The sequence below is a fragment of the Sinocyclocheilus grahami genome, unplaced genomic scaffold (assembly GCF_001515645.1).
Source record: "Sinocyclocheilus grahami isolate Dianchi unplaced genomic scaffold, SAMN03320097.WGS_v1.1 scaffold233.1, whole genome shotgun sequence".
Taxonomy (NCBI): domain Eukaryota; kingdom Metazoa; phylum Chordata; class Actinopteri; order Cypriniformes; family Cyprinidae; genus Sinocyclocheilus; species Sinocyclocheilus grahami.
Genome location: NW_015505412.1, coordinates 3,540,868 through 3,564,759, shown reverse-complemented (window position 1 = coordinate 3,564,759; position 23,892 = coordinate 3,540,868). Strand labels below are relative to the sequence as shown.

Genomic DNA, 23,892 nt, shown 5'->3' with positions numbered 1-23,892 from the left:
AATCCGCCCCCCCCCCCCCCCCTCAAAATTGGACTTTAACTTGCAATTGCGAGTAAAAAAGTTAGAATTGTGAGTTTTTATCTCACAATTCTGACTTTATAACTGGCAATTTTGAGTTTATATCTCACAATTCTGTGAAAAAAAGTCAGAATTGTGAGAAAAACGTGCAATTACCTTTTTTTTTTTCAGTGGCGGAAACAGGCTTCCATACCTTATGCTATGGAGGCTTTCTCTCTTTTTTTTTTTGATTCCTTAGTGTTTGCTATCCATAACACAACCAAAGCGATAACCATCATCTCTATGCTAACGCTGATTTTTAATTTGGAAAATTGCACTTGCTTAATGAATACGTCATTGTAGGACGGCAGCAGTGGAATCACTCAAAACAGAATGAGATGAAATTGTTTTAAATTATGAATGCATCATTGTGTGTTGGATGAGTTAGGTTAAACGTAAATATTGCAAGAAATCCACTGTCGTTCACTTGTTGTTGTGCATTTTAATTAAAAATAATGAATCCATCTTTTTTTTGTATTAAAAGGTGAAAGGTGTATAGATGTAAGCAAAACAAACAATTACATTTTATTGTAAAACCTGACAAGATCGTGAAATCGAAAGTGAAAGCATCCGAAGCACAGCTTATAACATGGCAAAAGAGGAACTCCCGTTCACAATTCAAATCACAAATAATACTACTGATGAAAGAACGGGTTGAATGTTAACTACTTTCGTTTCCATATAACTATAAACTATGATAAAAGTTCATCAGCATGCATTGATTAACAACATGTTGTAGGGCAAAAAAAAAAACCGTGCTTGTGCAACCAACTGAGAAAATTAATAGCAAAAGAGCGAGCAGTGGGAATAATGAGTCTGGAGCCCTGAATTGCCCAGCTCCCTCTGTCAATGATCTAGCACCCCCTCAGCACCTGCGTTCAAAATTCTCTGGCGCCGCCCCTGGTACATGACGTATTTTTGAAAAAGCAAAAATTAAGTTTGTTCAACTCTAAACCCAGTCCCCAAGTAAATTAGGTTATTAAATAAAAAAAACTAGCAAAACGAGTTGCGCGGTGTCCCCACCACTTTTCAAAGCAAAGTTACGCCACTGATTTCACAGGCCTCCAACATGAAGCGATTAAACACCAGGAAGCTTACAAACGCTGTTCCCATCTGTCTCCTCTGCATGGATGGAAAACAACACAGACTTAAATTCAACGGAAAAAAACATTACGTTGAATGGTGAAAGCGCAGGGAGTCGCTATCTAATGATCCAGTGTGTTAGTGTGCAAGATCCAGGCGTAAAGGGGGGAAAAAGTTCACCACAGCTGAAAGCATTTTACTAGAGAAAGCCCACAGATTAGGCTGCGTTCCCACCAAAGCCACACACATCCCAATGACCTAGATATAAAAAACAGATATTGGGCCCAGCTTCTCTATCCGCATTGCCACTGGCATGGAGAGGAGCTAAAGTGGGGGAGCGTGACTAGAAAACACAGGCTCATATTTCTCTAATTTCAGCAGCCTGGCCACTGGCTCTGACCTGGAGCTGTTGATCAGCCTGAGACGCCATTAAACCACAATGACTGGCAACAGTCACTTAGCGCCTGCTTTCAGGAAGTTTCCATCACACCACACCTCAGCATGAGAATTTAATGATCGAATTTTGACTAATCACTGTCTTGCATGTGTGTTCATGGGGACCAGTCTGACAGTCACCAGGTAGTCAGTGATAGTGATGGCAACGTTGGCAGGGATCACAGTCACCTTTAAGCATGAGTCAACTGGAGCCTGGTGGGGTCGCCACAAAGAAGCCGCAGGCTTGCACAAATGATCCATGATTCACATATATGCAGTGGGAGGGTGCATGGGAGTGCACATGCTTTCCAAGCTGTCGGCGAAGGCCAATTACAGGCCTCTCAAGGTTGAAACAGGAGGTTTTAAGCATTAGAAAATGTATGTAATTTGTTTCACTCATGTTTGTCATTTGTAGAACAGCAGAGCAACAACAAAGCTACAACAGAACCTGTTAATCCATGGTGTTATGGAAGGCATGTTGTACAAATTTGATGACGTCTTCATGAATAGCTTTCTAATCATGTGGAAGCCTCAGAGTACAAACAATCAAAAAGCAAATTGTGTCAAAGTTACATTGTAAAATAAAAAGTCACAATTTTGAGAGATAAATGCAAATGTGGGATATAAAGTGAAAAGTTGCAGTTAGGATATTAGGAAGTTACAGCAGTTACAAGGAATAAAGTAATTTTTGAAATATAAAGTAACGCTTGTGAGATATACAGTGACATCATTCTTATTTATTTTACAAAAGTGATTCGGTCAAGGACAGAGGGATTTTCTTTCTAATGTGTGATTAACATTATTGACATACATTTTGAACAGCAGCTAAATTAGGCTGCTTTAGAGGAATAGCTCACCCAAAAATTAAAGGTCTGATGTTGTTCTAAACCTGTATGAGTTTCCTTCTGCTGTTGAATGTAAAAGTATATATTTGGAACAATACTGGTAACCCAACAGTTGCTGGGCCCCCATTACTTCCATAGTATGAATAACAAAATACACTATTGGAGTCAATGGGGACCAGAAACTTTCTCGTTACGAACATTCTTCAAAATATCTTCTTTTATGTTGAGGAGAACAAAGAAATTCATACAGGTTTAGAACAAATTGAGGCTGAGTAAATGACAGTATTTTCATTTTTGGGTGAACTATCCCTTTAAAATCTCATCATATTAGGATCTCATAGCTTACTACACATACTTTATATTTAACTATTAACGTTCCTTTAAGACAAAAATGACTGTGCTGACGAGGAGACATTTTGACACATAAGTGCATTTGAACGTTTAAGCACAAGGCGCGAAAAATAACTTAAGTTTAGACCGGCGCTGTGCGAGCAGGTGCGCGCCACGCGAATCAGGCCGTGACCGACTGACCGTCTTAATGCGTGCATTTGCCAAAATGAATTCTGCCCCACTGCTTAATGTCCCTGAACAGTTACATTTGTTTTTAAACCACAATGCTTAAAATGCTTTTAAATGAAAAGCTTAACCTACATCATGCCGCTCCAAACGACTGATATACCTGTTTATCTCTCAACCCATAAGCGAATATACTTTGTTCAAACACAAAAAGCAATATACATCCATCAAGATGTTAACTTGTTAATCAAACTAACCTAACATCTGTGGGGACGACGACGCTGTGATTTTACCTGCTCCATGTGCCCGGTCCACTTGCTGATCCAACAACTTCCACTCCATCATCAGCTTTAGTAAAATAACCTGATAGCTGGGGATTTTACTGACTCACTAACTCGTGTTTTCCCCTTTTTTTTTTAGAATAGCCCCTCTCACTTTCGTTTTAGAAGAGTTTACATTTTTACTTATCGAAGATTGTTCTTTGCGTGACCATTTCCAGGTTATGCCAGAACGAAGTGAAGAGAGGTGCATGCGAACATCGCAGCGATCACTTGATTGATATGTGGTGCACAAGTCGTTCAAAAGTAAAAAATATAGAGTAAATGCATTTGATTGGTAAACCAAATTCAAACGTGACGATTAATCTCTAGAGGTAATGCATGGAGTATATGGAAAAGCTCCACTAAATAATAGCGCTAATAAGTGAGGGGCGGGGCTTTGGCAATCGGCGCTACCGATGACCAGTCAATCTACTCCACAGCCAATCACGGGCCCCCTCCTTGTCCGGGCCCCGGGGCTAGTCCAATGGTTAATGCGGCCCTGGATATAGTTATAACTGTAAGACATAAAGTAACAATTGTGAGATATAAAGTTGCAGTTGTGCGACATAAAGCTGCAATTTTTAAGAAATAAAGTTGCAATTAGTAGATAAAAGCTGCAATTGAGAAATAATCACAGAGGTTAGAGAATCTGACTTGTAACCCGAAGGCTGCGGGTTCGAGTCTCAGGTCCAGCATGGATTAGCTGGGGGGAGTGAATAACCAGCGCTCTCTTCCACCCTCAATATCACGACTGAGGTGAGACCCTTGAGCAAGGCACCAAACCCCCAACTGCTCGCCGGGTGCTGCAGCAATATGGCTGCCACTGCTCCGGGTGTGTGTTCACGGTGTGTGTGTGTGTTCACTACTCTGTGTGTGCACTTTGGATGGGATAAATGCAGAGCACAAATTCCGAGTATGGGTCACCATACTTGGCCACACGTCACTTCACTTCACTTATGAAATATAAACTCACAACTGGTATATAAAGTTTCTCTGAGGTAGAGACAGGCTTCTATATGATTATTGCTGCTACTTCTTTTTAGTTTCAACTTCTTTCTTCTTCTTAAATATCACGTCTATTTTTCTTCATGTGACAATTGCATGCTGAGATGACGTGACTTTCATACAACAAATCAACTTGTATGTGAATCAAAGATTAGTAGTCTTAACTGGGATTATAGCTTTATGACTACTGTAATCTGTCAAATTTGATCAAATGTGACAGTTTAAGTTCAAATCAAATATATTTGATGACTAAATAATGACTTTGTTTTATATTTGACCAAAGTGAGGATTATGCAATTTGATTGTCTAGGTGGAGACAGAGAGGAAATACAAACCAAATACTTATTTCCGTACATGTATGGTTGTCCAGATACCTCCACAAAACACCCATTGTGAAACATAAAACAGCACTTCTCATTCATTTTACATGTATAAGTATCACCTTCAAAACAAGATATAATTTGCTTTGTTGCATCCACCCAAGTGAAGACACATAATTTTATTGTTTCTGAAAGTACAGGTCAACAGAAATGACGTGACGGTCAGCTGAACTGCAAACCATTGAACTCAAGACTATTGCTTTCAGTCACAAAATGACCCACAGGAAATGGCTGGAGCCTTTTGTGAAAGTAAACAGAGGGCCTACATCCTGTCTCTGTCCATCTCTAAACTGGACGTGATGGCTCAGCGTGACTGTGGCTCCAGTTTTGATCGCTATATACCACAAGTCTCTGTGAAATGCAGGGGACGGCTCCACACCTGTTGCTGAGGAAAAGGGGAACAGGGAGGTGCTGCGTGGCTAGCGATCTGTTCCCGCAGCTGGTGGCAGTAACATTGTTTGAGTTCCTTTATTTTCCTTCCTTGTAAATAGATGCCTGAAATGTTTAACCATTTAAGGGCAAAGTACATTCTTACCAACTAACCAGCATGCCTTAACATTATTAAAACAGTTTGTGTAGAGGAATATTCTGGGTTAAATTAACACTATACAATGGTAAACATCATATTCATAAAATACTTTGGGCTTTAAATTGAAGTGAATGGGGCCATTTTTGAAGCATTAGACAAATGAAGCTTCAAAAAGCACTTCCATTAATTATTCTGTTAAAACTTGTGTATTATTTTAGCTGTAAAGTGTTAAATCACAATTTTTACAGTCATTTTAAGGTTATGTTGTCATTGCAACAAAGTCATAAAAGTGGCTATTACTTTACACAGAAAATGTTAGTACACTTTTTTTCCCCACACTAAAACCATGCTAACACACATTGTTTACATATTTTGGCTATAATATTAAAAAGGTAAGTATTTTAACAATTACAGATTTGGCCCCATTTACCTCACTGTAACCCAGATGTTTGCTTAAAAATAACTAAATAAATAAAAGGATGGATGGACAAGAGGAAATAAATTTTACACTACACCACAAATGTTGTCAACCGAAGTTAATTTGTAGTGAACCTGGAATATTGCTTTAAAAACATCTAGCCCAGTTTTCAAAAGGATACAACAGGCATCTTTGGTGGGCTCTAATGTTTTACATTTCCTATTTGTCCACCCATAATCCTGAAAGCTCTCTTTTGTAAGGACAGCTGTGGGGAAGTCTACAGTCTGCGGCCACCCAGAGCTCTCCAAGACCTGTGCCAATTATCTTCTGTGCTGTTCAATCTAGGTCTCCACCCTCAAGACGTTCATCCACGAGCAGACATTTCTACAGCCCACTCTTTACCAGACTTGACTCAAGTAGCTATTTTTGGTGTCTGATATGCTGCCCACTAAAAGCCTGATCCTTTGTGAATTAGATGACTCTACATCCAAAATATTCTCAGAGAATAATTCTCAGTGAATGATGTCATATCATCTAACAAGTAATTAAACGATACTGGAAGACTCTGTGGGAGAATATCTGGCTGTATGAGAACTATGTTTTGATTGTTTGGCAGGCAACAGTTTTGTTTCTTAAATCATACTACCGGAAAGAATTTCTTACACAGTACATCATCTTTTGAATCCAGATCTTGAATGCAAAAACACTTCAAATATGCAACATAACACATTTACTCTCACGTTCTCTCACTCAACATCACAATTTGAGCAGAGTGGAAAGTGAAATGTTTTATGTTTCTTTAACGTTTGTTTCAGTGCTGAGCATGTTATCCACTGCCATCTTGGAAACAACGTCATATGGCGCTTCTAACTGAAGTCTGGGCTTCCCACGTACTATAAAAAATAGTTAGACACATTAGGCAAATTAATATAGACCAACAATTAAAAAATTGTCTTGTTTAGTCTGTCATATATTTTTTTCCAAATATATGGCATAATCAATGGTCAACCAGAATATATAGACACACACATTATGGAGAAGATTTAGAGGAAATAAAATGCAGATAACTTTAAATAAATATTTTTAATTAGGTTAGATATTGATTATTAATCACTCAAACCACTTTATCTTATGCATCGTCTGCTAAGTGCAATAATATAAATATTAAACTTTCTACTTAACCATCAGTCTGTCATATCCATCGTGTTTGTAGTTTTTTAACTCTTTTTATTTGTGTTTGTAGTTCTAATCGAATCTGCATGCACCAGGCAATGGGTTGTGTCCATTAGAGTGTGCACGGATCTACACTTCCAATTTTTACCGGAAATAGTAGATCATCTATCTGGGTACCTCAGTTTGGGACACACTAATTATAATTTCTAATAGTCTATAGTACTGGATAGTACACAAATTGGGACGAGACAAACGAGAATAGCAGAGATAATAAGAATAAGCCTAGAATAAACAGTAAGCCAGTGTTGTTATTGTTAAGTAAAACTAAAACTTGTTTTTTATTAACTTAAATATTGCATAAAAACAATATAAATATTAGGTTAAAAAAAACTAGAAATGTTGCTTGGCAACTAATTGAAATACAGTTGAACTACTAAAAAACTAAAACTGAAATAAAAACGTACTTATGCTTAAAATAAATATTTAAAAAACTACAAAACAAAACTAAAACAAACTCAAATTAAAATAAAAACTGAAAAATATTTTTAAAAAATGGTGTAGAAACAATTTTCATTCAGAAATTACTAGTAAGTTTTGCAAATAATTACAAAGAAACAGTCGGTTATGCATTGGATTTAACATGAAATTTTGAAGAAGAAGACAGACTGATATAGTATTTTCTTGTAATGTACATAGCCTAACATACTCCAATAATCTTTGTTTTATTTACAACTACAAAAAATCTTTTTTTACAGTGCAATTCAAAATATTAATAAATACTATAAATAGTACATAACACTGTCACGAACACTAACCTAAAATGAATGGATATGTTATTCTGAACACTGACTGAGGGCCGGTCGTACCAATCATGACCTCTTTCCCAAGAGAGCCTCAATCACCAAACATGGGAACGATTGCTGATCGGGTTTAACTCCAAAGACATTCCAGTTGAGACTATCAGCAGCTGTACGATTTTTTTTTTCAACAGCGTAGTGAAAAAGTTCAGATGATAAATGCATTCAAGAGACTTTGACCTTCTGTGTCACTGATTCACACCAAAACACTTCATCATGCTCCTTTTGTGATGTTACAGACCCAGACGGTGTCTCCGAGGGCTTGAATCCAAAAAGCTGTGGACACAGCCTGACTCATAAAACAGAATAACCCACTCAGCACAAAGGTGAGCACGCACAGGATTGCGGGAAAATAAATTGCACCACAACTCGCAATTAGTGCCGTTAAATAACAAAGCATTAATTTACTCCCTTCAGAGCGTGTGAAGCTGTCAAGATATTTCACACATAAAGAGGTTTTTACAGCTTATCAGACTTAAACATATTCTTATGCAACAAATCATTGTTCTAGACACACAAAGCATGTCTCCGCTGTTTCCCCAAGTTAACATATAACGCATCTTTGTAAATTAAACTGCTATTTTCATTTTTTAATCAGCCCCAAACATTCCTTCCTCCTGATTTTATCATGCAAAAACACAATGGTGCTTATGTAGAGAGGGAAGGAGAGAGAAAGTGAGGTTTCAAACTCTGTTGACCTTAAACAACTTTCCTCATGTCTGACATCAAACCAAAGCTTCTCCCTTCTGCAGAAGATCACTCATTTTTGTATGGCACAAGTATGTAATTCTTATTGAACCATAAATACGATTCATTGCTTATAAAGTCTGCCACACACATACTTGGCTGTCATAAAGGATACCACACACATTTTACTTAACTGGTATCCTGGACTGAGATCGTAACAATAGATACAACAGAGAGAAAACATTACAGCTGCGGTCTGGAAGCATTTAGCCAACAGTTAGTTTTATGCTGGCAATGTGTCATCCGAGACAATGCAGAGGCTCCCATCAGTTCTGTGTGCGGTTGTGTTTACTTGGGCAAGGCTTACATTCACCAATTCGTTGCACTGCCAAAAAGATTATAGAAATTATGGTTGAATGCCATATTTTTATCTACCACAACATCATCAGGCATCAATTAGATGATATGCCAGTGGTTTCCAAATAAATCCTCTTCTCTTGCATGGGTCAGGTGTGCTTTAGCCCAGACTGTCTCAGTTAATCAAGAACATAATCAATTGAGTAGATGATTTAGGCTTGCCAGCACTTTGCTAAAACAACAACATTCATAGTAAGTGGGTGGAAGGACTGGGAAACTCAAATAACTTTAGACCTCTATTTCTCTTATCAGACTTGAATTGTGTAAGATAGACCTTGCTAATTATGAACCTCAGAACTAAAACACCACCACATCTGCACCCCTTACAGAAAAATCTAGTTTAGTGTAGATGAAAACACATTAAAACACATTTCTAATGTTTTGAAGAACATTTATACCATTTTCAAGAAACGTTTAGCGCATACCGGTTAGCAGAAGCTAGAGATTAGAAACTCAAATAACTTTAGACCTCTATTTCTCTTATCAGACTTGAATTGTGTAAGATAGACCTTGCTAATTATGAACCTCAGAACTAAAACACCACCACATCTGCACCCCTTACAGAAAAATCTAGTTTAGTGTAGATTAAAACACATTAAAACACATTTCTAATGGTTTTGAAGAACATTTATACCATTTTCAAGAAACGTTTAGCGCGTACCGGTTAGCAGAAGCTAGAGATTATGGTTTATAAAGTTTTAAATATGGATATTTTTATTACAAAAACACATCAATTTGCTTCACGAGGCCTTTATTAACTCCCTGGAACCATGTGGAGCACTTTTTTATGATGGATGGACGCAGTTTATTGGACCTCTATTGAACTATCAAATCTCAGTCCCTTTCACTGCCATTATAAAGCTTCGAAGAGCCAGGACATTTTTTAATATAACTCAGATTGTATTCATCTGAAAGAAGAAAGTCATATACACCTAGGATGGCTTAAGTGTGAGTAAATCATGGGGTAATTTTCATTTTTGGGTAAACTATCCCTTTAATGACTCTAAAAATGTCATGTGGTTTAACCATTATGTAAAAGGTTATACATATTTGACTCAGACCATGAATGTGAGTTTACAAAATCATTTCAAAACTATTTAAAAATATATTTTCAAAAGTAATAAATGTGTGTGTTTTTTTAAACAAATATCACAAATAATTAATTCGTAAATATCATTGTTTTTGGGGTGTCACACCGCTTGATTTTTTACATCATGAACAAATGCCTTGTCATAAAAGGTCAAATTATCTGATGTTTTAAGAGACTTATTTCATTGATATTGATTAATATTGTTGATATCATTTACTGTATATTTTCTGACTTTGACTTGGCATACAAAAGTTTTTCGAATGTAAGCAGTGAAGCAGTTTAGTAAAAATACAGTTTAGTAAAAATACATTTTATATATATTTATATTCAATAATAATAAAAATTTAATAAAATTACCATACCAAACTGTAATATACTTTTCACTTATTTCATTCTCTTAATTAGGCTTTTTTTTCTTCATTATGTCTTCTGGACATTTTTGACTTTATTTCCCTCGAAATATATCAACAAATTTTTATTCATAAATCAAAAACACATTCAAATGGAATTGCATTTTAAATGTACATTTGATTAAATGATTACATCTGAACAAAAAATAAATAAATGCCATATTGTTGACCCAGATGCTGAAATAGAAAAGGCTTTTGTATTCCTAAGAAAGATAAAGACGACGATAGAATGATAAAGAAAGTAGAAAGAAAAATGGAATGGGTGCGGTCTAGCCACCCAACTATCTCTTAAATTATCTGCCTCAACTATTTTCCATTTCAGAGGCATTTTATAATCTCCAGATTTCTTTTAATAAGCAAGGATGCTGTGAGTCCTCCTTACTGCCTTTTTCAGTGCAGGCCGTTCCTCGAAACTGCCACCAGACTTCCCATTTATAGGCACAGAGACTAGTGACATTAAGAAGGAACGAGAGAAAGAATGGACATCGGGACAGAGTGAGGAGGGAGGTTGAATTGTGTCGTGGGAACCGTGAGCTGAGTCTGGATTGCTAAACTTTACCCTCAAGAGAATTCACAACTGCTTTCAATTTGAGATGGGGGTCACTCAAATTACAGTCCCCCTTTCCGCCAAGACCCAATCCATGTCCGCCCCCCCACCCCCACCAGCACTGTGCTCAGGCCCGGCCCTCTCCACGCTCTAGAGAGCCAAAGCCATGACATCATCAGCAGTGGCTTTCTCCAACGCTGCCTCTCACCCCACTGCACTCTTTCTTCTTCTATGTCATTTATCATAACCTTGTCTTTCCAGATCTGTGACATGTCTTCTCAGTGTCTTTCTCCTATGTCATTCTCTCTTTATCTCTGTTTTGAGTCAGATGTGGTTTGTGATGGTCTTCTGGTGTTCAGTGTAGTCTGTTGTCAGGCACTAAAGACGTGGTGACAGGCCTCTGAGGTGCAGAAGGCTGCAGTGGAGGAACTGATGCAGGGATGAACGGGCTTGTGAGTTAAACTATAGGGTAAATGACACGTCTGAGCAACAAACTCACCACAGGTCAGAAAACCATATAACGGTTTTTATACTTCAACTAAAAAGATTTGATATATTATATGCCAAGGTCTGTCATGAAACTCTAGATGGTGCAGGTTGATGGGTCCTTAACACAAACTGATGATATTCACAGCGTTAAACTACTTAGCACAAGCTGATTGGTTCATGTTGCAAATGCAGCCAATGAGGCCGCTTGGTCGTTCCTTTAAAAAATAAAAACCTGAATTTAACAAACATAAAATGTTCCAAACATAAACCGAAACTGAACTATTTTAATGGCTGCAACAGCAGCTGTGTAATGGGGAAGAGAGAGAGACAGAGAGAGAGAGCGAGAAGACACAGGCTCCAGTCGGACTTGGGCTGAGAATTCTGATAAGCTGTCGGACAAGGGCAACTCAGGGAAATTGCAGGGAAATTAATTTCCTCGTTTCAATTAAAAGTTCCCCTCAGCTCGGCGGGCCCCAATCTGTCCGGGCCCATATGTACCTGAATACCCAGAAGCTACGCCACTGAATATAATAAAAAAACCATGGCAACAAATGCTTTTTTTAAAGTCAGTTTAAGAAGTATAAGAAGCTTTCACAGTCAATTTGATTCAACTTGACTCATGTTTAACCGTTGCTTCTTGTCATTGTAGGCAGTGTTCGAACTATACCGTTGACTTTGGGGGAGCCCACTTGCGCTCTTGAGTTCACATGAACAACGGTTAAAGTTACTCGTCGTCAGGCTACAGAAGAATACCATAATTCCTCCGTTCAATTAGGCCAAAGACATCGAGAGTCACTCAGACCTATAACAACCCAGCCACAACACTTAATTGCGAATAACATGCCTTAACTTAACACAGAATCGACCACGGAGTCCAATGTTTATATTTTTTCTACGAATCTTTGAGTTAACATGTACTAAACATGAGTGGAATTTGCACCGCAGCGCCCCCACACCTTGATGCTCATGACAAGAATAGCATGTCTAGTTATCTTTATTGAAATGAATTGGGTTTAAATCGCCGTCATGCATGAATGAATGATATTTTTGCAAATTTACACACAATAATCCACGATGATCACATTACACAAAACTGAAATTGCACGTCAAAATAACACATTGTCAATATTTTTTGAGACCCCCCCAAAATTTCACAAATCACATTTTCAGGGGAGCCCATGTCTTATTAAGGGGAGCCGAGCTCCCCCTAGCTCCCCCGTAGTTCGCACCCTGTTTGTAGGCTTAGGCTACTTTTTTTCAATACATTTGAATGAATATACAAATTAATAAAATGAATTGTATTTATTTTTTATTACATATTCATTCATTTATTTTTAACACCGCACCCCCAACACCCCCATTTTTTGTGGGTGACACTCCAGGGGGGGCTGCAGCACCCTCAGCACCCCTACTTCCCGCGGTAATGAGTGTATGTGAAGCTATAAAAGCAGATTATGACAGAGGAGAGAAAGAGTTACACAAGGTCAATATCTCAAAGTATATCCATCACAATTGCATTTGGGATTATAAATCTAGTAGCATTAGAGGCAATGAACCTTTTACAAAGGTTTGCATAAAACTGAAATGTTAACACACTAAATATTGTCTGGTATTTACCTGTCACCCCACTACAGGAAGCCTCACATTCCTCCTGGGAGTTAAAGTTGTTATCGTTGCCCCCACAGCCGCCATAGACAAACTGCTTGCATGTCTGACTGATGACATCATAATAAAATCGTGGGAAGGCTGCACGGCAATTTCCCACCACACTTGGGAGACGGCAGTGATCTGATAAGACAGAAGAAAAGGAATAGTCCTAATATAGTGTACATGTCTGTCCTAACTGTAGGAAATATGTTTCTCAGATTCAATGCTGTTGGTCATGATATTACTGCAGACCTCAGATCAAACTCTGCTGTCTCGTTGTAACATATCATTGTGCTACCAAAATGATGATGTCATTCAGGTATGTATGGCATGCTGTTTTAGCTTAAAATATTCCCAGCGTTACTCGACGTAACTGCATTTTTACTAGTAACAATGCAATTATAGAGCTCTCTAAATCAAGTTTTACTAGTTACAATAACAATTAGAGAGCTCTGTAATTGAATGAGAGCTCTGCAATTGCATTCTTACTAGTAACAATTCATTTGAGAGCTCTCGAATTCAAATTTTACTAGTAAGAATTACAGTTAGAGAGCTCTTTAATGCAATTTGCACTAGTAACAATTCAATTAGAGAGCTCTCTAATTCAGGTTTTACTAGTACAAATTGCATTAAGGAGTTCACTAACTGTAATTCTTACTAGTAAAATTTGAATCAGAGAGCTCTTTAATTCCATTGTACAAAGCTCTGAAATTAAACATATCTTTAATGTGTTTTTTTACTAGTTAAAATTGAATTATAGAGCTCTGTAATTGCATTTTTACTTGTAAGAATGAAATTAGTGAGCTCTCTAATCGCAATTGTTACTAGTAAAAATTTATTTAGAGAGCTCTCTAATTGGAATTGTTACTAGTAAGAATTCAATCGTAGAGCTCTCTAATTGTAATTCTTATGAGTGAAATTTCAGTTGTAGAGCTCTGCAATTAAAAATGAATGGAAATCAATGGAGACATATGACTAGTAAAAATTCATTTGTGGAGTTCTCTAATTGGTTACTAGGAAGAATTGAATTAGAGAGCTCTAATTAGAATTCTTACTAGGAAGAATTGAATTAGAGAGCTCTCTCTCGCTCTAATCATAATTGTTACAGTAAGAATTGAATTAGAGAGCTCTAATTAGAATTCTTACTAGTAATCATTGAATTAGAGAGCTCTCTCTCGCTCTAATCATAATTGTTACAGTAAGAATTGAATTAGAGAGCTCTAATTAGAATTCTTACTAGTAATCATTGAATTAGAGAGCTCTCTCTCGCTCTAATCATAATTGTTACAGTAAGAATTGAATTAGAGAGCTCTGTAATTGGCATTGTTACTAGTAATTATTTAATTGTAAAGCTCTCCAATTTAATTGTTATTAGTAAAAATGCAATTATGACGAATAACACTGGGAATATTTTAAGCTAAAATCAACCTGACACCGCTTGCCATAGGTATGGGAATATGCAACTTTACCTTCCCTTCTGCAGTTTAAGACTTTTGTTTACAGTACTGGGCTGTAAAACTTGAAGTACAGGTTGCTCAGGTCAGTGGACAACAATGCTGCACCACTACCTGGAAAAAGGGGAGGGTTTCTAGACAGCATTTTCTTCTTCTTTTTGCCTTAGGTTTATTTAAAACTATTTAAGATCACAGATAATTATTAACAGTTTCTCAATGAACAAACATTATAATATTACTTACTGCATCAACTTCATGTATATTCCATGAAATGCGGAACTTCCTTTTATTGTACTTTTCATAAAGGTAACATATGGCCAAAAAAGTTACACGATGAACTAATTATAATATAATAATAAAAAGTCTGTGTGACCCAACTAACACTAATTTATAGTAATGCGAGAAGAAAGCTATAAAACCAACTGTACAGTTCAATCTTTTGTAAATAAGTTTTGAAAATAAGTTTAGTACATTCATGAGTATTCATTACTGTTTTTTTTTTCCAACTAATTTTTATTCCATAAATGTTTCATAAACTTTCCCTAAGAGGCTAATTTTAGTCACATATTCATTTATTATGATATACATTTTTTATTAATTTATTGTGATTTAATTAATAATTACTGCAATAAGTATAGTATGAATTACATTTAGGTGTTAATTTGGTTTAAAATAGCCAACTATATTTGACAATTTTTCCTCCGGTAATTTTTATTACCTGTGGTGTTCACAGAGCGAACTTCGGCCGCGATTTGAGTTTTTTGATCAGCGCTATCCAGGATCTTGCGGTACACCTTAAACTGTGTGCTCTGGGTCAAAACACACACGTCTTTGCCGTCTTTCATGCAGCTGACCAAGCGGCATTCTGGCCTGCCGTCCGCCGGAGTCCCGATCACAGCGAGCTGGCAGTCGTCCCTCTCACAGCAAGCATTCTGACACTGCTCTGCGTCCGAGATCTCCGGCTGGTCAGCCAGGTAAGCCGCGCCGTTATCAAACGAGCTGATATCCAGACCCTGCTCGAGCTCCGTGTCCAGGTCCCACTTACACGCGTTTAGAACCGACAGACAACAGAGAAAACCGACGATGGAGGCAGTTAAACACACCTGAGCCATTCTTCACTTCCCGTCTACCTGTCCTAGCTCTTTTCGGTTATGACCTACGACGGGTCGAATCGAATAAAGTTAAACGAACTCTATGACCACACCTATGTAAACGAACCAGATGCTTTATTTTTATAGCTGGTGTGTGCGGACGCAGCAGGTGTGCGTCTCCTCTCCTGGGAAATAGTGTAACAAACAACTTCCTCTTACGTGACGTCACTGTTTGTTTGTGTGTGTGTGTGTGTGTGTGTGTGTGTGTGGGTGTGTGTGTGTGTGTGTGTGTGTGTGTGTGGGTGTGTGTGTGTGTGTGTGTGTGTGTGTGTGTGTGTGTGCTGTCTTAACGAAACTATAAAGATAGGCTACTAGAGGTTTGTGGGGGATTATGTTTAGGTGTAGCCAGGGGATAAAGAATATCATGAGGTCAGTATAAAAACAGTAGGCGTCAATAATAAAAAGTTCCCACCATGACAGAACAACAATCTGTTTGTGTGTGTGTGTGGGAACCGTCTGTACTGAAAGTTTTGTTTGTGTGTGTGTGTGTGTGTGTGTGTGTGTGTGTGTGCTGTCTTAATGAAACTATAAAGATAGGCTACTAGAGGTTTGCGGGGGATTATGTTTAGGTGTAGCCAGGGGATAAAGAATATCATGAGGTCAGTATAAAAACAGTAGGCGTCAATAATAAAAAGTTCCCACCATGACAGAACAACAATCTGTTTGTGTGTGTGTGTGGGAACCGTCTGTACTGAAAGTCAAGGTAAATTGGTAAGCATCTACATGACAAGTCTAAATGACAGTCATTTCACATGATAAAGACAAATTAACTGAGGTATTTTCAGATAATAGATATAATGTTAGATGAAATGACTACTTCATTTTACTAAAAGTATGCATTTTAGAATTAAAAAATAGTTGCTTCTAAAAAAAAGAGTAAAACCAAGTCAATAAAATGACTGATTATTATTTAATACATGACAAAAAATTGCTATCTTGATTTCTGACTACATATTTAGTATACAGACTAGTATACTAGACTATATATTTAGATCATATTTAGTCTTAAAATATATCATCACTATAAATCAAAATTAAGAGAAATGAAAATAAATAGCAATTTTCTTTTCAAAAATATATTCAGATATTTTCCAGCAACATTTTGAATCCATTATTATCATAAATAGTCCTTAATAAAATTATTAAGATGTGTCAAGTAGTTTGTGAGAAATAAATAGATAGATGGTGTCACAGATGTTAGGTTGTTCAATAGGAAGAGTAGATAACATCTCAGAATATAATGATGTCACATGTCATTCATCACTTTTCCACAGCATACTCAAAATTGCACTCTTCTAAATTCAGTCATTTATCTCACAATTCAATGAGACAATACAATATATGTTACAACATAGTCACATTGTGGACACAGACCTTATAGCCTGCTGTAGTTATTTATCTCATTTGCATTTTTCTATAAAAAAAACATCTACGTTATGGACATAATAGTGAATCTGGGAATATATAGCACAAACATAAACTTTATTGTTTGTTTGTTTAAAAGGAATAGTTCACCTAAAGATTAAAATTTGCCATATATTTACTCATCCTCAGACCATCCAAGATGTAAATGAGTTTATTTCTTCATCTGAACAGATTTGGAGAAATGTAGCATTATATCACTTGCTCACCAGTGGGTCCTCTGCAGTGAATGGGTGCCGTCAGAATGAGAATCCAAACAACTGATAAAACAGTAATCCGTCCATCAATTAACATCTTGTGAAGGGAGAAGCTGCATGTTTGTAAGAAACGAAAACATCAAGTCATTTTAACTTTAAACAAGTCCATCCATAATATTGCTTTCTCAAGTGAAAAAGTTTTCTTGTCTGAATCAGGAGAGAAATGTGCACAGATCAAGCACCGTTTACAAGTGAAAACTGGATTTTGGTGGATTTTGATATGAGAGGACATCAGGGGATGGAAACGTTACTATGGATTTTGGACTTTAGCTTACTGATGGATTCGTTTAGACCTAATACAAACGCACAGCTTTTCACTTCACAAAACGATAATTGATGGACTGGAGTTTTTTTAATTTTAATAATTTGTGGATCATTGTGATGTTTTTATCACCTGTTTGGACACATTTTCAGCACATTTTCATTTTTGGGCGAACTAACACACTATTCTCTCAAACCCCAAACATTGTAACACCTCTTTGCGGGTCTCTGGTGGTCGCCAGACATCGAGATGAGAGCGAAAGTAAGACAGTAGCTAATCTCGCAGCTCTAGGACCCTGCGGCCCGCCGCTCTCTGGTGCCGGAGCAGCGCACCTACTCCGCCAGACTCTTGATCAATTATTTGCATGCAAGTGTCCATCCGGAGGGTCAGTCTGGAGATGGCTGCGAATCGGATGGGGAGGCGCTATAACAATAAGATCCACTCACCGAACCGAGGCACCAGCCGGGAAGCTGGACTGAGTGTGCAGAAGAGACAAGCACGAGTCACAGTAAAATATAACAGAAAGGAACTCCAGAGGCGCCTGGATGTGGAAAAGTGGATAGATTGTGGACTTGACGAGCTGTATTTGGGAAGGGTGAGTCCTCTTGTAACAAAGAATAATATTACACGCGTACAATAGGCTACAATGTAATAGCTAAATGAAATACAAATTGAGTATGAAGACTTTGCAAAGGCGTTGCTGATAAATCTCTTCTTGATTGCTGATTATATGTCTACACTGTCAGTGAAATTAATTAATTAGTAAGATGCCATAATATTTAATAATGAAAGTTTCTATCATTGGTAGTTTGATATAAAATCCTCACTACCCACGTGAAAATGTGCACCAAGTCTGCGTGTAACCAGTTGTGAAGCAGGGGTCACACCATTTGAATCCTGAATGGAATGTAAAATGTCTGATGGCAAAGATGGAAAAATGCGATAAAGGATTTTTCATTCCACAAGTAAGTTTAGAAATAATGCTTGACTGAGTCCCTTTTGATGTGCAAATCAGTGATTATTCCGCACGTTTATTCATAAAGGGCGTGAACCTTTTCTTGGGTCATTCCACGAAACCACAGCCTTTTGTGTCCTTCATGAATATATGTGTAAACAATGACAAGCTGATGCCAACTTTTACTGTGTTATTATATGCGTGTTTCTATATGTATATTTTTATTTGATTTATTTTTTATTTTTTATAGCACTGCATTTCCAGATGTTTTTTCTGTATTTATGTAGGCTATACAAATGTGCACATTTTGTGTGTATATATATATATACGTGTGTGTGTGTGTGTGTGTGTGTGTGTGTTTGTGTATTATACAAGCTAGTATTTTGTATTTATACTCTCTCTCTGTATATCTCTATCTCTATCTATATTTACATGTCCATAACTCCTCCTTACTAAAATTATATAAAATTCCAACTTTATGACAAACCTACAGGATGTAAACTCTGTACTCTTTTTAATCACTATTTCATATCACTAATATCACTATTTTACTCTTATTGTAATAAGCATCTTGTAGTGTCATATGTCAAGGGTAGTAACTATGTAATTCTTCTTATCAAATATTTAAGACCACAAAAGTAAGTTGTGAAGATTTTTACCTCACACTTTGACATGGGATTTGCATCCCTAAATGGTCTTTATACTTTTACTCCGCTGATTTAGCACACATAGTTAGCCTACATCAGGCTACTTGTCCCGTTCTCATGGGAGGCTTGAAAAACTAAACATGGTCAAGACAAGTAAACATGTCTGATATGCAAAAATGCTAACAATTTACATCCAATTAGTTCACAATCTTAGGGTCCAGTTCCCATGAGCAGCAAGATCAGGGGGCCGATCTTAAATTCTTAAAGATGCGGTCAAGACTTGTTGGTGCACTTGCTGCCTTACATGGAGAGCTCTGGGATGCTAACAGGCTTCTGGAAAACAGTAAACATTCACAGTCACTGGGCTTTGTGATGGTGGATGTGAAGAGAGAGATATGCTTGAGCTCTGACACTGGAAAGCACATGGCATCCTGCCACGATAAAGGCGCTTATGAAAATTTGTAGGGGAGACCAGGGGTGTTGCAACACATTTAGTTTCAACATCTACAATTAGTGGTTTTCTGCAGTATGTTTCACAACTTGTATATTTCCAAATTTGCCTTTCTAATTAAAGAAGCATATTTTAATCTCTAAATATTTTTTGTCATGTAAATCCTTTTTTTAAACAGGATCTAGCTGCTTTTGCACCATCTTCTACTTTAAATTGTACACTGAAATAGGAAACAGCAAGGAACACATTGAGTAAAACATGACATTTATGTGACAAACATGAAGTATTAACATGAAATATTATTTTATTGTAAAAGCTACTCCAATAATCTGTTTTATTTACAACTTCAAAAATAATTTACATTATTTAAATAATATACTTTTTAACATTTGTTAAACTGTACATTTAAAGAAGTAGCCTACAATGTAAATTGTACACACTAGTATGGCATAATATCACACAGTCTCATAAAAAAGGTACAAAAGCTGTCACTGGGACGTTATCCTTTCAAAAGGTACACCTTTGTACCTTATTTACCCCTAAAGGGAGTATAATAGTACCTTAAAGGTACATATTAGCACCTGAAGTGTATATATTGGTACCTAAATGCTACTTATTAGTATCTTTTGAAAGGGTACCACACCAGTGACAACTTAAAAAAAAACATTTAAGAGTGCATCATGACTGGATGAATCCCAACAGTGATCTTTTTGTAATCTTCATGATGTGATGTTGGTGCTAAAAATGAACAGCCCCCATTGAGGCTGTAATCAGATGCCCTCCTTCATTTCCTGTCGGCAGTAGACCCAACTACATCCTGCTCTTATGGTCCTGGGATTGATTGATGGTATATTTGTCTCATGGGGTGTTTCTTATGAGTGAGGGGGATGGGGGCTGTGGAAAATTGTTTCACACAAAGAAAGCCCTCCTGCCACTGTCCTCCACCCCCATCCTGCAAAACGACTACTCACTACACTCTAAAAAATGCTGGGTTGTTTCAACCCAACTGTGGGTCAAATATGGACTAACCCAACTTTTGGGGTAAAAATTTAACCCAACGGTTGGGTTAGTCCATATTTGACCCAAAGTTGGGTTGAAACAAGCCAGCATTTTTTAGAGTGTACCAACTGGCCCACGGACAGGGCATCACAAGCCCCATAAAATATTAGTCCTCTACTCTATCAAAGCTTTCAAAAATCCTTCTTTTATTTCATGTCATCATAAATGAGCAAAACCTAGAGTCACAAAACTTTGTACAACAGTTGAGACATATCCAATGTGTAATCCAAAAATGAGTAATGGTTAACAGCAATTGTTCTAAACTGACTAAAATTATTCTTTTCTGATAGATTTATGGATAAAACAAAGCTAAATGCTAAAAATAACATCCAAAAGTTTTGTGAAATGTAATCATGCATGGTTAGGGTAGCTAAATAAACAGGCTGATAAGGAAAAAAATACTTCTCATGTACAGTATCTTGTTGTTGATGTCAGAGGTTATGTATTCACTCATAGTCTGCGGTATTTTGATGCAAATTAATCTTTCACTTGGTATAAGATAGCCAAATTAGGCACATGCTAACATGATCATGCACTTTGATATGGTAGATAAAAGAAAACCCAGACTGCATTAAATACTGGTTGGGTCTCTATTTTTCACTATCTCTATTCTTAATGTAAATTCAGTCGAGAAGTTTAGCATTAGCTGGAATTTATTGTGTTATTCACAATAAAAGACACAGATATTACACGTTAAATGCATAAAGGCTTTTTTTTGCTTTACATTATCAGTTCATCTTGAGAAGTGGTCATGCAATAACGTCTGAGTTTGTATGCTAGCTCCATTCCCATGGGAATGATGATCAGAAACTGAATGCACCTGGATGGATTCAACCAAAGTGCTTATATCAGCATCACAAGGACCAAAAAGAAAAGCAGCAGATGTATGAAACTGTTAGCCACATTTAGAATGTTTATAAACAAAATGACTTTTCAGAGTTGACCTGCAGCTGAGTTCTTGTTCCTAATATGGTCAGCTTGTAAAGAAGTCACTAACCACAGGCTGCATTAAATCATTCAGCATGCACAAATATTTGAAGAACAACAACAACAGCAACAACATTGTTTCTTGTGAAAAGTTTTTTTCTTGTCGATTAAATGAATGATAACAATTCCATCAAAGGCATGTAATGTAATTAGTTTGACTAAACCATGTCAGCCCGTGTTGATCTCACATGCACATTTGCCTTTAATGTGGAATGGCATACTGTTACATCACAGTTTATGGAGTCCTAAGGGCAGACGATGCACAAAAGAAATGACCTCCTATAATTTCACCCAAAAATGGAAATTCTGTCATCATTTACTTACACCTAATTTGTTCCAAAATGTTCTTACATCTTTGGAACATAAAAAAAAAAGATATCCTTAAGAATGTACAACATTTTTTGTCCATACAATGAAAGTCATTGGGGGGTCCAAAATGGCATAAGACCCCGTTGACTTCATTGCATGCACAAAATCGTAGCTCAAACAGGCCGATTGTTAAAATGAAATCCCTAGCCCTAGGAATGAGCAATACATATCAAATATCATGCCTGCCATACCAAACACCAGTGATACAAACATAAAAAAATTGATCCTCTGTAGTGAATGGGTGCCGTCAGAATGAGAATCCAAACAGCTGAAAAAAATATCACTATAATCCACAAGTAACCCACATGATTCCAAACCATCAGTTAATGCCATGTGAAGTGAAAAGCTACGTTTATAATAAAAAAGGCTGTATTTACATTTTAAACTTCAAAGTTTCTTCTGCAAAAATGTCCTCTATCCATAATATTGCTTTCTCCAGAAATATGCACAGATCAAGCACTGTTTACAGTACAAAACTACTCTAAACAAATTTGTTGGTGGATTTTGGTGTGAGAGGATGACTATTATTCTGATGAAGAATATATTATGGATGGCCTGAGGGTGAGTACATTTTCAACAAATTTTAATTTTTGGGTGAACTATTCCTTTAAATCAAAAATGTGTTGTGTTGTTTCAGACCTGTTTGACTTTCTGTCTTCTGTGGAACAAAAAAAGAATTGTACTGGTCAAAAAAAAAGATTCCGAAAGCACCACAGATGTATCATAATAGTGGTTCATACAACTGAAATCTCTTGATTCAAATCTTTTCCATGAATCATCTGAACCTGTTCTGAACGTTTTGTTAATTAATCAGACATTAATACTTTTCTTACAAATATTGCAAATTGATCTTCAGTGAATTTGTATCAAATCACAGCCGTTGTGCTTAAGATCAAGCTCAGAGGTCATCAAGGGATCAAATAAATTAGCAGATTGGCATATATTAAAAGAAAATATGCTGTGATGTTTTCATTCTGCTTTTCTGGAGGGTGGCAGGTTTCAAGCTTGATTTTTGTTTTTGTAAATTATTTACTGGAAGGATCTGAAAATTGACCTTGGCCTATTTTCGAAGGCACCAAGCCACAATAGAAAGGGAAGTGAAAATTGCATCATTCTTGAAACAGAGGTGTGTATCATAAATAATTTATTTAGTTTAAAGTGAAGTCTTGTTTAACAGTATGTAGGCATATTCTTGGAAACGAGCTGGCAGCAGAAATCACAACAAAACGAAATGTTATAATTTCATAAGTAAACGAGTAAACAATTTAATAATGCAATTGAAAACAAGCTAATTCATATGACAACTAAAAAATAAAATGAATGCCGCGATTTCAATATTCATAAGGATTCATTTTTAGGTGTTGTCAGTACATCAGTTTTGTACGTTTAGATGCTGAAAATACGTCAGTATTGTACGTTTTAGTGCCTGTAAAAACGTAAGTAAATGTAAGTTTTATAGAACCACATTTTATGTAAAATACATACGAATTATCATGAGATCACGTTGCCATTTAATCCGTGTATCATTCGATCATTCGGTTTTTTATTTCATATTGAAAGTAGAAAAATTAGAAAACGGCTCCTTTTTCGTATTTTCGTTTTTTTCCAAAACACGAAAAACGAGAATTCAGCTTAAATTTTCGTTTTTCGTTCTTGGGTTGAGAAATGAATAAACAGCTTGAATATTCGATTTCTACACGTGGGCGGGAATTAAACGTCCCTTTCTGCTGATTGGTCAGCCGAAGATCAAACCGTGCCGTCATCAGTTCTTCCACAGTATCACGCTGCAGAATAATAGTCCTCCACTGCTGCAGTTGTATGGATTCTTAACTCATTTATTGCAACTACATTTAGTCTTTTTTCATCAAACAAACAGGCTAATGAATAGCTCGACACAACTCATACCTGGGCAGAGTCTAGGCAGGACTTTCTTCTGTGTAGATATAAATTCTATTCTTTGCATCAGCTGGGCA

General features: G+C 36.8%; 2 protein-coding genes across 3 annotated transcripts in view; one reads left to right on the top strand and one right to left on the bottom strand.

The window, feature by feature from the left end:
- Positions 1-6,377: 6,377 nt before the first annotated feature.
- Positions 6,378-15,640, bottom strand: LOC107597578 (four-domain proteases inhibitor-like). The gene is made up of 4 exons (XM_016288710.1): positions 15,078-15,640; positions 12,876-13,046; positions 12,605-12,697; positions 6,378-6,481 (listed from the first exon to the last, which is right to left on the bottom strand). Exons 1-4 carry the CDS (start codon positions 15,469-15,471, stop codon positions 6,378-6,380), a joined length of 762 nt encoding a protein of 253 aa, XP_016144196.1. The 5' UTR covers positions 15,472-15,640.
- Positions 15,641-17,734: 2,094 nt separating this feature from the next.
- The window catches only part of LOC107597604 (protein phosphatase 1 regulatory subunit 14A-like), a 13,469-nt gene continuing 7,311 nt past the window's right edge, over positions 17,735-23,892 (top strand). For both annotated transcript variants that reach the window (XM_016288753.1, XM_016288752.1), the window contains exon 1: positions 17,735-18,046. In XM_016288753.1, the coding sequence (XP_016144239.1) occupies positions 17,816-18,046 (231 nt within the window). In that variant the 5' untranslated portion in view covers positions 17,735-17,815. The remainder of the gene's footprint in view (positions 18,047-23,892) is intronic.

Bases quoted from the DNA above. Each gene is read 5' to 3' on its own strand.
- LOC107597578 (XM_016288710.1), bottom strand. From the start codon at position 15,471: ATGGCTCAGGTGTGTTTAACTGCCTCCATCGTCGGTTTTCTCTGTTGT. The intron at 13,047-15,077 runs GTAATAAAAATT...CTGTCTTATCAG, and splicing joins TCGCTCTGTGAACACCACAG to ATCACTGCCGTCTCCCAAGT. The intron at 12,698-12,875 runs GTAAATACCAGA...CTGCTTTTATAG, and splicing joins TTCCTGTAGTGGGGTGACAG to CTTCACATACACTCATTACC.